The sequence below is a fragment of the Podarcis erhardii genome (genome assembly GCF_964252035.2).
Source record: "Podarcis erhardii genome assembly, chromosome: 2".
NCBI classification, from domain to species: domain Eukaryota; kingdom Metazoa; phylum Chordata; class Lepidosauria; order Squamata; family Lacertidae; genus Podarcis; species Podarcis erhardii.
This window is the reverse complement of record NC_138498.1, coordinates 8,368,024-8,383,577: the sequence shown is the minus strand read 5'-3', so window position 1 is coordinate 8,383,577 and position 15,554 is coordinate 8,368,024. Positions and strand designations below refer to the sequence as shown.

The window sequence follows — 15,554 nt, the reverse complement described above, 5'->3', positions numbered from 1 at the left end:
TTCCTTCCTTCCTTCCTTCCTCCCTTCCTTCCTATAGCTGTTTGTTTAAATATTCTGCAGTCTGTAAAATGTCCATACTGTAATCAGAATAAACATAGAGCAAATGCAGAATTTGAGTTTCCTTGTCATTGGAATATATACCGTTATATGTTTGTTTGTTTGTGTGTGTGTGTTTTGTTTTGGGCCAGAACACAATCAGCCAGCCCTCATCCGAGAACATTCACTTTATTCCAAAATGCAGCAATAGTCTTGGCAGCTGTAATAGAACCACTAATTGACTTAACTTACAATCTGCTGCCTGTGATGTCACCTAATGGATGCCCAGAGTCACTGACTCATACCAGGTAGCCAGACATGAACACGAAACAGGGGAGACAAGCTTTGCCCAAGGAAAACGACTTCATTGCCTGGTCCTGGAATATGCGAAATGTGACTTCTGAGTATGTACAGAGTGCCTTTCGATTACCACCAAGGAACCGCAACCAGCCCCACCTGTCTTGTCTGGCAGACATGACCTGTATAAATAATAATTATTTTTTAAAAAAAAAAACCTCTGCTCAGCTGGAAAGCTTTCTCATCTACCTGACAGGGCAGTTGTGAGAAGATGAGTTGTCTCTGTCACCTTATGCTCCCTGGATGAAGGCCAAGATACAAATAAAATTCTCTTCAGCTCAGCCGTTTTCTTACAGGTCCAAATAAATTTCAGAAATCTGGGGTTGAAATCCCATGCGCAACTGGGAGTAACTTAGGGGTGCTTGCTTCTGAACGGATATTCTGTAAGCTAAGCAGTTGTGTTTCAGAGTCCCTCTCGTGTCTTTGACTTCCCGCTAACAGAATCTGATTTTTCTCCTGAGGCCTTTCCAGAAAACCTAGATCAATCAGGTCCTCTTGACAACCACCCCTTATTTCAAGCCGTGCCTGGGATGGTCCTCCCTCCCTCCCTCCTCTTGGTTTGACCACCCATAAATCAAGCAGCACTCACCTGGGTCTGCTGCTGACTCCTCTGTGCTGCAAGGCCCAGGGCTGAGGAGCACAAGCTGTTCAGGGTTGCTCCAGCTCCGAGTAGCACAGTCAGTCCAGAGGAACGATCCAGGCTCCTTCGCTAAGATTTGACTGCATTTGCATCTTGCCTTTATATCAGCTGCCTGGGCCAATCAGTGCTGGCCTAGCCCAGCAGCATGGATTAGTTTAGGGAAAATATATTTTATTTGTTTCTGACAAAAGGAGACCTCCCAAGTCTGTTTTCCCTTCTCCGCATGCACTCCACCCATGTCCACTCCACCCATTTCCCATTGATTTGTCTAAAGTGCAGCGCTGCATCAATAATGCAAAGAAATGGAGGCAGGAGATGGGGAATCTAACCACATTAGAGTGGCTTGCTTGGAACCGAGGAGGAGGAGGAAGGCTGGGGGGAGAAGGCAATGGCTTTGCCCTTCAGAGAGAAGGGTTGTCCGCCAGCAGTGGCGTAGCGTGGGGGTGCAGGGGGGGCCGGCCGCACCGGGCGCAACATCTGCGGGGGGCGCGCTCGCCGCCTCCGGAGTCGCCGAAGAGCCTCGGGCGCAGGCTGTAGCAGAGCCCCATGTCTCGCGGAACCGACGAGCTGTGCGCGCGTCCGGGCTGAAGGCGTCCGGTAGGCAGCGGCTCTCAGCGCTCGCCGCGGTCCCCACGCGTCAGGACCACGGAGGGCACGCCAGGCAGCCCCTCCTCACAGCCCCGCCGCCGCAGCTGCTGGGCCATGTTGCATTTTCCTCGCCTCTCTGCCCTCCTCCGCCGGGCAAGCGGCATCGTTTGGGCGGCAGCGCCAGCGGCAACTCGCCTCAGATCACCTGACACGGACCCGCCGCTGCCGCCGTGGCTACCTTACCGTAAATACCCCAGCCCAGGCAGCAGCAAGAAGCTGGCAGCGGCGGCAGGTTAGGGGCGCAAATTACTTGCCTTGCCCCGGGTTAGGGGGCGCAAATTACTTGCCTTGCCCCGGGTGCTGACAACCCACGCTACGCCGCTGTCCGCTAGGGATAATCTCGATACTTCTGAGGTCTCCAGCAAATCTTTAAATGGTGCACTGGATATCAAGTGGGGGGGGATGGCTTTGGGGCATCAAATGAGCTTCTCCAAGGCAAGGCTGGCCTCAGAGAGTGGGGCAGTCAGTCCAGAAGACAAAAGGACCACTGGCAGGGAGAATTCCACATGTCCCACCTTGCTCTCAGGTTAAGGGCGGCTGTCTTGCCTGGGCCTACTCCTGCCCCCAAAATATAAAACCCGGAGCAGTCAAGCCTTGTGATCCCCAACCAAGTCCTGCAGTTGGTTTTGCACATGGAGTTCATCGGTTGGTACCGTGTTTTTCGCTCCATAAGACACACTTTTTTCCTCCTAAAAAGGGGAGGTGTCTGTGCGTCTTTTGGAGTAAATGTGTGGTCGATCGCTGGCTCCCTTTCTGGCCCTACTCCCTTGCCCAGGCCTCCATTGTTGAATGTTCTGCAGAGGGAGGCTGTTTTCCCCAGTGACATGTGACTGGCTGATTAGATTATCTGTCTAGAAGCTAAAGAACTATGAGTTGAGCCCCATGAAAACAGGATTTTTTTCCCTTTGCAAACTAAGCTCAACAACTTTGAGCTGATCCCCCAAAAACGAGGCTTTCCCCCTTTCCTCCTCTAAAAACTAGGTGCATCTTATGGTCAGGTGCATCTTTTGGAGTGAAAAATACGGTAAGCGAAAAATCAAGGGATGAAGTCAGGGGAGAGCAAACCTTCACAGTTCATAGATGAAGCTGCTAGATCCCGTTCCCATCACTTACCCCTCCTCTGAATTCTAAAAATTAAAATGCTTTCTGCTTCTCTCCACCCCCCCCTTTACTTCCCCCAGGGTAGTCTTATCCATGTTTTTGGATTATATATTTTTTTAAATAATATTTATTCAAATTTTAAAGGTTACAAAAAGAAAGAAAGAGAAAAAAGAAAAATAAAAAAGACAGAAAAAATACAATCAATTAAAAAAAAAAACCAAATCAAACCTTTACATAGCTTTCTTTCCTTTACTTATTTCCTTGACTTCCTCACACCTCCCATTTTTGTATTCTAATTCAAATTGTTATTTCAGCAAATCCTTCCAACCTTGTTTTTATCTTAATAATTTGTCTTAATATACTATAATTTTACGTTCTCTCTTTCATCAATTCATTTTTACTTAATCCTTTATGTCATTTCTGCCAAAACCACATAATTTTCTTTTTCCAACATCTTCCTAACATTCCTTAATTTTACAATATTTCTGAAGATAAACTTTGAATTTTTTCCAATCTTCTTCCACCGACTCTTCTCCTTGGTCCCAGATTCTGCCAGTCATCTCAGCCAATTCCATGTATTCCATCACCTTCGTCTGCCATTCTTCCCGGGTGGGTAGATCTTCTGTTTTCCAGTATTTTGCGATAAGTATTCTTGCTGCTCATGTTTTTGGATTATAGCACTCAGTAACTTTTAACAAATGACTCAAATCCCTTCAGTGAAATGTAATTGTCCATAGCTCCCCGCCCCCAATGCTGACTACCCTCTAGCTCTGATATGCTCCTGAATCGCTTGATTTCTCATATTGTAAAGGGCAGCAAATGTGCAAATTTGCTTTCCAAGGACAAGAATTGCATTGAGATGCTCCTAAACTCCCTTTGTGGCTCCTAAGCTCTCACCTGTCATTCCAGTTCTCATGTGTGAACCAGCCTTGTCTGCGGCGCTTGAAGAGCTAGATTCTTTTCTGCAGCCGGGGGGAGGAAGTTTTACCTCCCGAAATTTTGCTGCCCAGCTTCAAAAGGATATTGCATTTAGGCCTCCAGAACCCACTCTGCTCAAAGACTTAGGAAAAAGAGAAGACACACACACACCTGCTCTCTTTTATTATTTCTTTAATTTGCAGTTAATACAAAGATTCCAAAAATAGAAAGAGATCGAAATGGCAGCAGTGCCGGCTTCAAGTTTTGGGATATCTTTTTTTTTTCAATTAAAACAAAATTTAAAAAAAGAAAAACCACCCAGGAAGTGAGGACACATGACTAAGGCAACTGATGTTTTCATACTTCTATGAGGTGGGGACAGAAGGGGGAAGCCCTGGGCTCTGTTACTCAAAAGCCACCAGCTACGCATGTTTGAAAAGAAGGATGCAGGAGGTACAGCAAAAGACTGTGTGTGTGTGTGTGTGTGTGTGTGTGTTTGCTTTTGTAGGAGTATGCAGGGCACCTCTAAAAGGCACACCCCTGATTAAGCATTAGGGCTGCCTCTTTGATGGGTTTGATCAAGGCACAATCCCAACATTGGCAATTGGACTCAGGTTATCATCATGGCTATTGACCAGGCCAAGGAAGCCTGATGCAGAATGAGAACGGGCATCAGCAGACTCTGCCCTCGAGTTAATTCACAAAGCCAAGCTTGTTCCAGATGGCAACCATCACTCGGCAGTCTCTGTAGTTCCACAGTACTTTCAACAAGCAAGCGTTCGCAGCTTGTTAAAACTGGGAGTGCTCGGTTTAATTTATCATGTGTCGGCCTCCTTAGCCAAAACCAGCTCCGCACAGATCCCACCACGTTGTGACTGACGAAACTTCCACCCGTTTGCCCAAATCTTAAGTCCCGTGACTGGGACGGAGGAGAAATTCTGGAGCACATTTCATCAGCCGAGGTGGAGGAGTGTAGAAAACAGGAGTGCAATGTTTTCCCATCGAGTGAAGGGGTTTCCGAGCTGAGCTGAGCAAAAGGAAAGGCCAGGACAACAGCGGGCAGAACAGCGGGCAGGTTGCATGAGGAGGAGAGAGAGGGAAATGGAGATGAGTTCTCCTCGGGCAAAGACACAACTGCGAGGATAGCCTCAAACAGGAAGGAAAAACAAAGGGTTTTTGTTCTTTCTAGCACACATTAACTTTGCAGTGTTTAAAGCTCTCTCACTGTTGTGTGTCGTGGAGAAAACAGAATTACGAGGAGAAGAAACTCTTCCCTCCACGAAGCTAGGGACTTGTGTGTCAACTCCATTACCCTCTCCACAGCTGCTGAGACAAAGAGAGTGACGCCTCATAGTGGAAGCAAGGCCAGCAAGAGGAGGAAAGAGAAGTAGCAGCTGCAGGCTCGTCTCAAGCACCATTTGAGGTCTAGCACACACACACACACACACACACACAGGTCAAGGAGCAGCCAATTCAGCACACTTAAAAAACGGCAACGGAAATTCAAGAAGCACTTTGGCCAGGCTAAGAGCTGCCTGCTCACTCAGCCAACAACAAAGATTGTAAAGCTTTGGTCCTGCTGGGCCCCAAACCCCTGTCAGCCACTACGGACAACTGCCAGGGGTGAGGAGAGTCCTAAGATCTGGATGGGCCACAGGGGTTCCTCACCCCTGGTTTTGTTTTTTAGCTTCCTGCCCCAGGTGGTGAGGTGACCCACGCTACCTGCGCCCCCCCCCCCTGCGTCCAAACCAAGGAGGCAGCACCAGAAAGAAGCAAAAAGAACCCTGAATGGCCCCATCCTGCCCCCACAACGGCGAAGCATGGAGTCACTTGCAATGTATTGCTTATGGGAGCGGGGGGGGGGGGACAGAAGCAAGCTGGCGGAGCGGAAGGTATTTGGTTGCCACCAATGGCACTTCGAAAGCACTTGTTCACAGCACGTTAAGAGACATGACTAGGAAAGGCAGCGTACCATATTGCTGGGGGGAGGCGGAGAAAGGGAGGGGGCGGCGGCCGCTCCCAAGTACTATCAACATCTATGTTTGGTTTCTCGAGAGCTGGCGCTGCCATGAAAATGCTGAGGGGAAGAAGAGTGTGGCAAAAAGGCCCAGCTGCTTCTCTGGGGCCCGTTTCCTAAGGAAGCCTGGCAGAAGAGAGAGGCGCTGTCTGTTCATGCGCAGAGGTCGCAGCGACGTTCCTCCTCGCTCTCCCAACGAACACGGCAAGGCAATGGAGCAGGCCGTCCCCTGCCCACCCCCAGCTTCTAACACGCTAGTCCATGATTCCCTGAGGCCACCCGAGGGGCCGGGCTTTTCAAGTTACGACGATGGAGCCTAGAACGAGTCCTGAGTGGGAAAGGCAGGGTGCCTCTGCGGCACCCGCCCCAGAAAGCCACCTGCGAGCAAAACGTCAGCACCCTCCTGTCCTTCAAGGCTAGCAATTTGCACTGAAGGAGGGTGGGAGAACTGACAGTGCTGAGGCAGGTTTATGGTAACCCTGTGACGTGGTCTGTGTCCCCCCCACACCCCACCCAAGAAGCAAAAATAGGCCAGAGCGAAGCAATATGGCAATCTCTGCAGCATCGGTCCTCAGCCAATGTGGAGTTTGTGGGAATGGGCCGGCTGACTTAGCCTCAGTCCTTTTCTACGCTCGTGCCACTGTTTTTTTTTAAAAACGTTTGAGGGTTTCTGAAAGGGTTCTTTCCCCTCTGGGGCTGAACCCAAACCACAAGACACAGTATAAAAAGAAGTTAAAGGCTTCCCAAAAGCCAACAGGATAATTAGGGACCAAGACCCCTGAAACTGCGGGTTCACTACTGCTCTGAAGGGGAAACGCTGGAAGGGAATAGGGAAAAAAGGAAAAAGGCCTCATTAAAAAATAAGACTTTCCCCCCTCTCTCTAACCAGGTATCCAAGGTAAGGAAAGCCTCACCTCCGAGGAATCCAGTGGCCTGAGCAGCTGAAGGAGAGGATCCCTCCGAAAGACACCTGGCCAGGGCAGAAGTATTGGGCAGCCAGCTCAGTGCCCTGCCCTGCCTTGCCTGGGAGATAAGGCGGCAAAACTGCTAGGCCCCATGGCTGTGCCCCACGTCCTGGGTGAGCAGCACTCTCAGGAGCGAGGAGGCAGGTAGCTTTTTTTAATAACAAAAGGAAAAGGGTCAGCCAAATCATTTGGCATTGCTTTAGAGGAGGAGAGGAGAGGGTAGGCAGGAGGAACCGGCAGCTTACACCGCACAAACCACACCCAGAACTAACCACCCTGCAGCGAATGGAGGAAGCCCAGCCCTGGAGAAATGGTGCGTCTTCACGATGCTCCCTGTATCCTCGCAGTGCATAGATACGAGCGCTGTTGGGGACGGGGTCTTGGGTGACCCTGCTGTTGGAGGAAAGGCCAGAGGCTCTGGGATCTCGCCAGAGCCTGGATGGAAACCGCTCTGGCGCTGCCCTTCAGGTTATTGCCTCCAAAGTGCTTGCATCCGCCTTGCGGTGGGGTTGCGGAGAACCATCCCCACGGCTCCCCCTTCCCCTCCAGGCCAGGACTGAAGGCACTGAGTGAAAATGTTCCTCTGTGGGCATCGGAAGGGCTTAGGGTGCCCTCAGCTGGCCAAGGCTGGTGTAGACATCCTCCGCTTCGCTCAGCTCCTCAAAGATCGGGATCAGGTTCAGCAGTTCGGTGTCGGCCATGTCATCAAACCAGGACTGGACTGGCACCTACGGGGAAAGCGAAAAGGGCAAGGAGAAGTCAGTCGGGAGCACTGCGGTGGATGTAGACAGGAAGCAGAGACCTAATGTTTATGGGGAAATTGTAAGGAACCAGGAAGACTCAGGAAGACCTGGGAGCCGAATTCAAACGCTGAAGTAATCACATGGCTATTAATATGAAACATGGCGACATCCCCTCAGAAGAAACAGATTTGCCCTCAAATCAGGCATATATAGAGAGAGAGGTAAAGGGACCCCTGACCATTAGGTCCAGTCGTGACCGACTCTGGGGTTGCGGCGCTCATCTCGCTTTATTGGCCGAGGGAGCTGGCGTACAGCTTCCGGGTCATGTGGCCAGCAGGACTGGCGAACCAGAGCAGCACACGGAAACGCCGTTTACCTTCCCGCTGGGGCAGTACCTATTTATCTACTTGCACTTTGACGTACTTTCGAACTGCTAGGTTGGCAGGAGCAGGGACCGAGCAACGGGAGCTCACCCCATCACAGGGATTCGAACCGCCGACTTTCTGATCAGCAAGTCCTAGGCTCTCTGGTTTAACCCACAGCGCCACCTGCATCCCATATATATACATTTTAAAATACATGGAATATATATATATACAGTGGTTCCCCGCAAGACGGAAAACCCGCTAGACGAAAGGGTTTTCCGTTTTGGAGGCGCTTCGCAAAACGAATTTCCCTATGGGCTTGCTTCGCAAGACGAAATGTCTTGCGAGTTCCTGCGGGGTTTCCCCCCCTTTTTCCCCCTTTTCCTAAGCCGCTAAGCCGCTTATCAGCTGATCCGCTGGTAAGCCGCTTATCAGCTGATCCGCTAAAAGCCGCTAAACCGCTAATAGCACTAATCCGCTAAGCTGTCAATGGGCTTGCTTCGCAAGACGAAAAAACCGCTATACGAAGAGCCTCACGGAACGGATTAATTTTGTCTTGCGAGGCACCAGTGTGTGTGTGTGTGTGTGTGTGTGTGTGTGTGTGTGTGTGTACACATATATAAACTCCATGTATTTAAAGAGCTTTGGAAAGTATTCGGGCGAATATTCAAAATACAGTGACAATACAAGACTTAGTTTTTAAATAGGGTGCATGAAAGGTAATCGTTGTAGACAAAACTAGTCACACTAGTACTAACTGCTCACTCACTCCTACAATTATGGCCACAGCTATGAATTGTCACCTGGAAAACCTTGTAGATGTGCTCTGTTGGATAGGTTTGGAAGAATATTTCATGCGCTGGAGAACTTTTGGGGTTGAGCTGGCTGGAGTAGTGAGAAAAGGGAGGAAAAAAGAAGATTTGAAGGGGGAAATGATGTGGTACAGTCAGCCTTCCTGAGAATTTACCACTTCAGGGGTGTGTGTGTGTGTGTGTGTGTGTGTGTGTGTGTGAGAGAGAGAGAGAGAGAGAGAGAGAGAGAGAGAGAGAGAGAACATGTTTTGAATGGCCCTACCTAGCACACAAGTGTTGCAGTCAGACCATCTTAAAAGGCAGGGGAGAGAAACAAAGGGGAATGCTTTATTTAAGAGATCAGAAGATTTTTAAACCCATCAACCAACCTACCTACCTATCAAGAACTCAAGTCTTACACATGATTTAAAGAGCCTTTGCTGCTTTCCTGCCAAGCTAAGTCAAAAGTCAACACCAGCTACTACTGACTAACCACCCACCCACCCACCCCTCCTGAAGGCATGCTCACCGCATTCTCTGGATGGAAGATGTAGGAGGCAGGAGAATTGTCCAAGATCAAGGTTTTGCGCAGATCACGCCCCAAACGGCTGAGGTCCTTAACATAACAGCCCTGGTGGAACACGCATGACTCTCGGAAGAGGCGGGCTCGGAAGACTCCACACTTGTCTAGCAGGTCAGTTACGGGGTCAGCATACTGAACAGAGTGATAAGAGGAGTGTGTGAAGACGAGGGCTCAGCATAAGAAAGCAAGAAACCCAACCTGGGGGATTCAGGAGAACATACAGGGCTTTGCCCACCTCTGGCCAGATAGTGCAAACATGGAATTTGGAATCTGGCATGGAATTCACTCATTCATTCATTCATTCATTCATTCAAGTTTCAAGTCCCTATGGATTTGGAGATCTCAGTGATGCCCAATGCAATTTCGGAAGCCAGCAAGGGGATGAGAGGAACTTCCAGTGGTCAGTTAGTGGTGGAGATTTGAATACTCTGCATGGTCCTTCACTCTTCCTCACAGTTAGGAGAAGCAAAAACAAACAACTATATGCAAACTTGACATTTTGCACAATTTAGTCAAGTACCAACAGGCCAAGTGTTTCTTGCTGCAGCATTTGGGTTTTGAAAAATGCACACAGCTCTGAAGTTTCGGCAATACTCCAAGTTTAGCCCAAGTCAAAGCTGCTCCCAAACCAGTCTTCTAGCAAGACAGGGAGAGCGAATTGTCTATATTCACCTCCAGTTTAACTTCTGAGCTGAAAGTAACACAGCACACCACTGCCACCCTTTCTGCCTTAGCTTCTGATAACTTTGAAAGTATCAAGCAATTCCCCAAGTCCATGTCTAGGCTAAACCCTCCTCCTCCTCCTCACCTTCGCCAAGCTGGCAGTGAAGAGCACACACTCAAACAGCTCCCCCATCCGCCTCAGGAACTCATCGACAAATGGCCTCTTCAGCACATACACCTAGAAGTGAGCAGCAGAGGTGAGGAATGACACAGAGGGACTACTGGTTTTACTTATCTACAACCCACCTTACAACTAGAGTGAACATGCTACTGTGAAAGACCTGGATTCAGTGCTGCGTTGGCCAAAGCACATGACTGCAGGGAACATTTTTAGGGGAGAAGCGATGGGGAGAGAGAGGATTCCCCCTGCTCATTGCTTTTCTCCCATAACCTCCCTCTTACACCAGCCTGCTTCCTCACTCCCACTTTGTGGAAAAGCAGAGTATCAATATAACAAACAGGATCCAGCCTTGTGAGCCAACTTTTGACAGGTAGGCAGGACGCACTATTAGGATCACCGGCAGCGAATCCAAACAGCCACTTCATAGTCTGATGTATATTGGCTAAGAAAGAAACTTCTCATTTCAGAGAGTGCGGCACAAACCCACAACTTCCCAGTGGCTTGCCATTTTAGTCCATTCGGTGTTAACCCTTTATCACTGAACAGGACATAAGCTCCACTCCTTTTTGTGTGACATGGCTATCTAAAAAAAGAAGAAGAAAATGGAGGCAAGTAAAAGAATACCTCCCCTTTAGTGGTGTAATGTGAACAATGGGTTAAATTACTGTGTGCTTGGACTCATTTCTTGAGAAGCACATCCTTTATCTGGATGTTCTGAGATAAGGGTACCAGGTGCACCAGGTGCACCATAGCAAAATCAGCTAGGTTGAGTGCATGAGTCATTTGCCCTCCCATTGCTTCAGGAAATATGAAGTGTGCGTAGAGATGGGTATAACAGTCTCTAGGGCATTGTTTTCATTATGCTGTCTTGTCTTGTCCATGCCCTGTCCTGTTTGCTGTCTGACTCTGAATCCGTGAGAGTCAGGGGAAGAGGCTGTGAATTTCACATAGCAGCGTTAGCTAGCATGGTGATATAGTATTATTGGAATTCTCTGTACATATGCATCTTTACTTCAGAGACCAGAAGAGTTGTCTATAGAAGACAGTGCTGTTTAGCTTTGTCTTGTGCCTGTAGATAATGAACACTTTGCTACTTTGAAATGTATGGGAGAGGAGCTTTTTCCTTAACTGGGGACTCTGGAGGAAGCTGTTTTGCTGCTTGAGGTGTGGCGAACTACCAGCTGACTTCTTCAAGTCACCAGCATCCTTATTGATAGATAGGGAAACAACTGCCCTTTAGCATGCTTAAAGGTAAAGGTAAAGGGACCCCTGACCGTTAGGTCCAGTCGCGGATGACTCTGGGGTTGCTGTGCTCATCTCGCTTTACTGGCCGAGGGAGCTGGCGTACAGCTTCCATGCGAACCAGAGCAGCGCATGGAAATCCCGTTTACCTTCCCGCCAGAGTGGTACCTATTTATCTACTTGCACTATGACGTGCTTTCGAACTGCTAGGTTGGCAGGAGCAGGGACCGAGCAACGGGAACTCACCCCGTCGCAGGGATTCGAACCGTCGACCTTCCGATCGGTAAGCCCTAGGCTCTGTAGTTTAACCCACAGCGCCACCCGCGTCCCCCTTAGCGTGCTTAGACTAACCCGAATGCATTTTAAATGAATACAAGCTGCCAACAGGCATTGTGGTGAGCGGAATACAGCAAAGAAGCATAAATGCTGCAAAGCACATCAAGATTCCTCAAGGGTTCCCCACCAGTTTTCAGCTGGTCGCATTTCTCTCTCCCGGAGCTCTCGCTGCCACGCAGTCGATCCAAGCCATTCCTCCTTAAACATCCGCTGGAAGCAGCTACCTCCTGAAACAAGTAATCAAGAATAGGCCGTGTTGCCTGGTAACAGCCTATCCTGGATTACTTGAACCAGGCCGAAGCCTTCATAGAACGGTCTTCCTCCTCTTCTTTACAGCACCAAAATGGGAGGCTGCCCCACTTCCAGAACAGATGCCAATGAGAACCCAAAACTGTTGGCAAGGTGGGTGGGTGGGTGGGGGGACCTTTCCTCCAGCAGCAGCATCCTTACCTGGTGGGTTGTCCCCTCTATTTCAACAGGCACTATGAAGTCAGCATTGTTGATTGGCTGAGAAATGTTATAAAAGGTGCATGTTAGTTTTTGGAAGGTAACACAACACAATTCTACCCCACTCTGTCCATAAATCGTGCCAATCTCTGCACCTAAGGACACTATCTGATGCTCACTGGGTTTGGCTCGATTTACCAGTACCGAGCCATATGCTTTTAAAATAAAAAAAAATCCTTCCAGTAGCACCTTAAAGACCAACTGAGTTAGTTCTAGGTATGAGCTTTCGTGTGCATGCACACTTCTTCAGATACACTGAAACAGAAGTCACCGGACCTTTCTATATAGTGAGAAGGTGGGGAGGGGTATTACTCAGAAGGGTGGTGGGAATGGGTGACTGGCAGATAGCTGCGATGAGCCTGTTGACGCTCATCGCATAAGGCGCTACTGGAAGGATTTTTTTTATTTTGTTTTGACCATGGCAGACCAACACGGCTACCTATCTGTAACTGCTTTTAAAATGACAGTCATGTCCACTCAAACCAGTGGCAGGGAATCTCCAGTTCATTGATGATGATGATGATGATGATTTTATTATTATTATTTATACCCCGCCCATCTGGCTGGGTTTCCCCAGCCACTCTGGGCGGCTTCCAACAAAATATTAAAATACAGTGGTCTGTTAAATATTAAAAGCTTCCCTAAACAGGGCTGCCTTCAGATGTCTGGCTGAATGAAGCCCCTCCAAGTCTCTATATCTGGTCCTTTGAGACATCAATCAATGCCAGGATGCGTGTGTGGAAAACTAAGTGATTCTAAGTGCTTCTGCCATGTGGCCCCTGGTAGTATGCCACAATGGAATGTGGCCCTGTTGAAAAAAGGCTCCCCCGCACTCCTATCTGAAATAACAAGGCACCTAATAAGAGAATCAAATGATTTGTCAGGGAATCAATCGCTGAGTCCTTCTAACTCCTGTTGCCTGTTCAGTCCCCTGATAGCTTCTTCAGAATTTGCTGCTCAGAACCAGAGACGCAAATATTAGAAATTTCTTCCAGTGGCAGAGTTTACGTGTAGGGGTGAGGTGAGAAGGGTTCAAACCACCTTCCCAGGGCAGAAATGGAAACAGCCATGAATAAATAGGCTTCCTTCTCCGTTCCCAGGAATAACAGCATTGTGTGTCTGGTATGCAGTAGGAACTGGTTGTAGACACAGAACTAATTTATTAAAATAATGGGAGAACCAAGGAGATTCTTCAAAGAATCCACCACCATGCAAGTGGACCTCATTGACTTAACCTTGCTCTCTTTCCCCCTTGCAGCCTCCTGCAGAAACATCAAAATCCACTCCAGAAGATTCCACAACCATCTGGAACAGAATCTGAAGGTGCATGGCTGGGCTGTGTGGGTGGCTCTGAGGGGGGAGAAGGGGAAGGGGAAGTCTCATTGAATGAGCAGAAATTCATTCTGTTGATGTACAGGCTGCACAGGATACAACCCTCTGGGTTTAGAAAACTTCTAACCAGGAAAACAATGAAGTTGAGGTCCTTTTGTTTAACTCCCAGAGCCCCAATCCTATCCTTCACATCGATATTCCATAAAGCCCTCATCCCTTCATATGTCTTTGCAGCTGTTCTCAGAGGGAGCTGACTTGCACCAAACTAGTCCTCTTCTGCACTGTCAGCAATGGAGAACCTGTGGCCCTCCAGGTGTTGCCGAACTACAACTCCCATCAGCCCCAACCAGATGGCCAGTGATGATGAGACTTGTAGTCCAGCAACGTCTGGTGGGCCAAGGATGCTTTCTGCCTCAACCCCTCCCCACCCCCTTCTCAGAAAAGGAGGAGCATCCTTAGAACGTCACCTTGAAGGAGCTGTGCACTAAGGTCTCATCCAGATCAATCACCACACAGATTCGGCCCTGGTCTTGCAGAGTCACCTCAGGGAGAAGGCACGTCCCAGGAATCTAGAAGAAGAGAGGAAACTTAGCCACCACTGGCATGGTGAATCATGTTGCTGGAGGTATATTTAACAAGAAGAAGAAGAAGAAGAAGAAGAGTTTGGATTTGATATCCCGCTTTATCACTACCCGAAGGAGACTCAAAACGGCTAACATTCTCCTTTCCCTTCCTCCTCCACAACAAACACTCTGTGAGGTGAGTGGGGCTGAGAGACTTCAGAGAAGTGTGACAAGCCCAAGGTCACCCAGCAGCTGCATGTGGAGGAGCGGGGAAGCGAACCCGGTTCACCAGATTACGAGTCTACCACTCTTAACCACTATACCACACTGGCTTCAAAGCACTGGGGAAGCCCAATATGAAGTCCTTCAAAACTGACTTAGGAAACTTTTCCCATCTTGTGTTTAGAGAATAGCACAGGCAATGCCAACAAGGAGTAGAAACCCTATGCAAAAACTTTCAAATGGCCTAAGGCTCTGGTCCTCATGAATCTTTTCATGTTTTTGCTAGAACTCTCAATTTTTATTTTTTAAAGGGAGGTTTTAAGACTACAGAGCAACTGGCAACCTCTGGTAAGAAAGCTTAGAGTTTGAAATGGCACAGATCAGAATAAAGGGAAGTGTTATTTGGGTTAGTGTGTGTATATGTGTGCTTTGCATCGCTTTGTAGGTTGACCAGCAGCAATAGAGAATAAGGCTTCTGTGACTCTTCAACTATTGCACAGAAGAAAGGGATTTGAGAATTATTTGCTCTTCCATACAACCATTAAAGAGCATTTGATCAGCTATGGCCCAAATGAAGAAACGGGTTATCGTCAAAAGTCACTTGAGCTAATGGCCATCGCTAGACCTCATGGCATGACGTTCTTGAAGATTTCCTGATAATGTGTGTGTGCTTCAGGTGGGGGGAGAATATGGGCTGGCATTTTTATTTCACTGACATGATGTCAACGCTGCAAAATACTTGCATGCATAACAAAGCACCAATCTTACAATGAACACCTTCCTGGAAGCAGCCCCAGTTGACATATTTAACAATCTCTGTACTGTACTGTGGTCCTAATATTTCTTTCCAGACTAGCCACATCCAGTTTAAGACCCACCAGCCAACATATTAAAAGGTGGGGTGAGCTGGTGTCGTCCCAACTTCACACTCCCCTTACTTTGCAAATTTTAACAACAACAAAAATCTCAATACCGTGGTATCTTGGTTCTCAAACACTTTGGTACTCACACAACTTGGAACCCAAACACTGCAAACCCAGAGGTAAGTGTTCCGGTTTGTGAATTTTTTTCAGAAGCCAAACATGCTCCGTTTTGAGCGTTACGCTTCCAATTTGAGTGCCACACTTCCGTTTTTGCTTTTATTTTCCGTTTTCATGGCTTTTTTTTTTGTTTTGTTTTTGTGATTGCGTGGAACCCAGTTCAGCTACTGATTGATTGGTAGTGTGACTGTGTGATTGTTTACTGCTTTCATTTTATGGATCAACGGTCTCGTTTAGATAGTAAAATTCATTTTAAATTGCTGTTTTAGGGGTTGTTTTTAAAAGTCTGGAACGGATTAATCCA

The 15,554-nt window shown here is 48.1% G+C and overlaps 2 protein-coding genes and 2 long non-coding RNA genes across 6 annotated transcripts in view; 2 read left to right on the top strand and 2 right to left on the bottom strand.

The window, feature by feature from the left end:
• Window positions 1-1,219, bottom strand: part of AVIL (advillin) — a 45,874-nt gene extending 44,655 nt beyond the window's left edge. Inside the window, exon 1 of one of the 2 annotated variants that reach the window (XM_081844420.1) lies at window positions 983-1,219. The gene's annotated coding sequence lies outside the window, so the exon portion shown is untranslated. The remainder of the gene's footprint in view (window positions 1-982) is intronic. The other variant, XM_081844418.1, reaches the window with a different exon arrangement.
• LOC309332454 overlaps window positions 1-6,626 on the top strand; it is a 53,574-nt gene extending 46,948 nt beyond the window's left edge. The window contains exon 2 of the long non-coding RNA XR_014152083.1: window positions 5,358-6,626. This is a non-coding gene — a long non-coding RNA (uncharacterized lncRNA). The remainder of the gene's footprint in view (window positions 1-5,357) is intronic.
• The window catches only part of CTDSP2 (CTD small phosphatase 2), a 66,070-nt gene continuing 56,888 nt past the window's right edge, over window positions 6,373-15,554 (bottom strand). For both annotated transcript variants that reach the window (XM_081845312.1, XM_081845313.1), the window contains 5 exons: window positions 13,893-13,994; window positions 12,037-12,093; window positions 9,973-10,065; window positions 9,111-9,296; window positions 6,373-7,410 (listed from right to left, as the gene is read on the bottom strand). In XM_081845312.1, the coding sequence (XP_081701438.1) occupies window positions 7,285-7,410; window positions 9,111-9,296; window positions 9,973-10,065; window positions 12,037-12,093; window positions 13,893-13,994 (564 nt within the window). In that variant the 3' untranslated portion in view covers window positions 6,373-7,284. The remainder of the gene's footprint in view (window positions 7,411-9,110; window positions 9,297-9,972; window positions 10,066-12,036; window positions 12,094-13,892; window positions 13,995-15,554) is intronic.
• On the top strand, window positions 11,937-15,338 carry LOC309332485. Its single transcript, XR_014152092.1, has 3 exons — window positions 11,937-11,988; window positions 13,352-13,416; window positions 14,656-15,338. It is a non-coding gene; the product is annotated as an uncharacterized lncRNA (long non-coding RNA).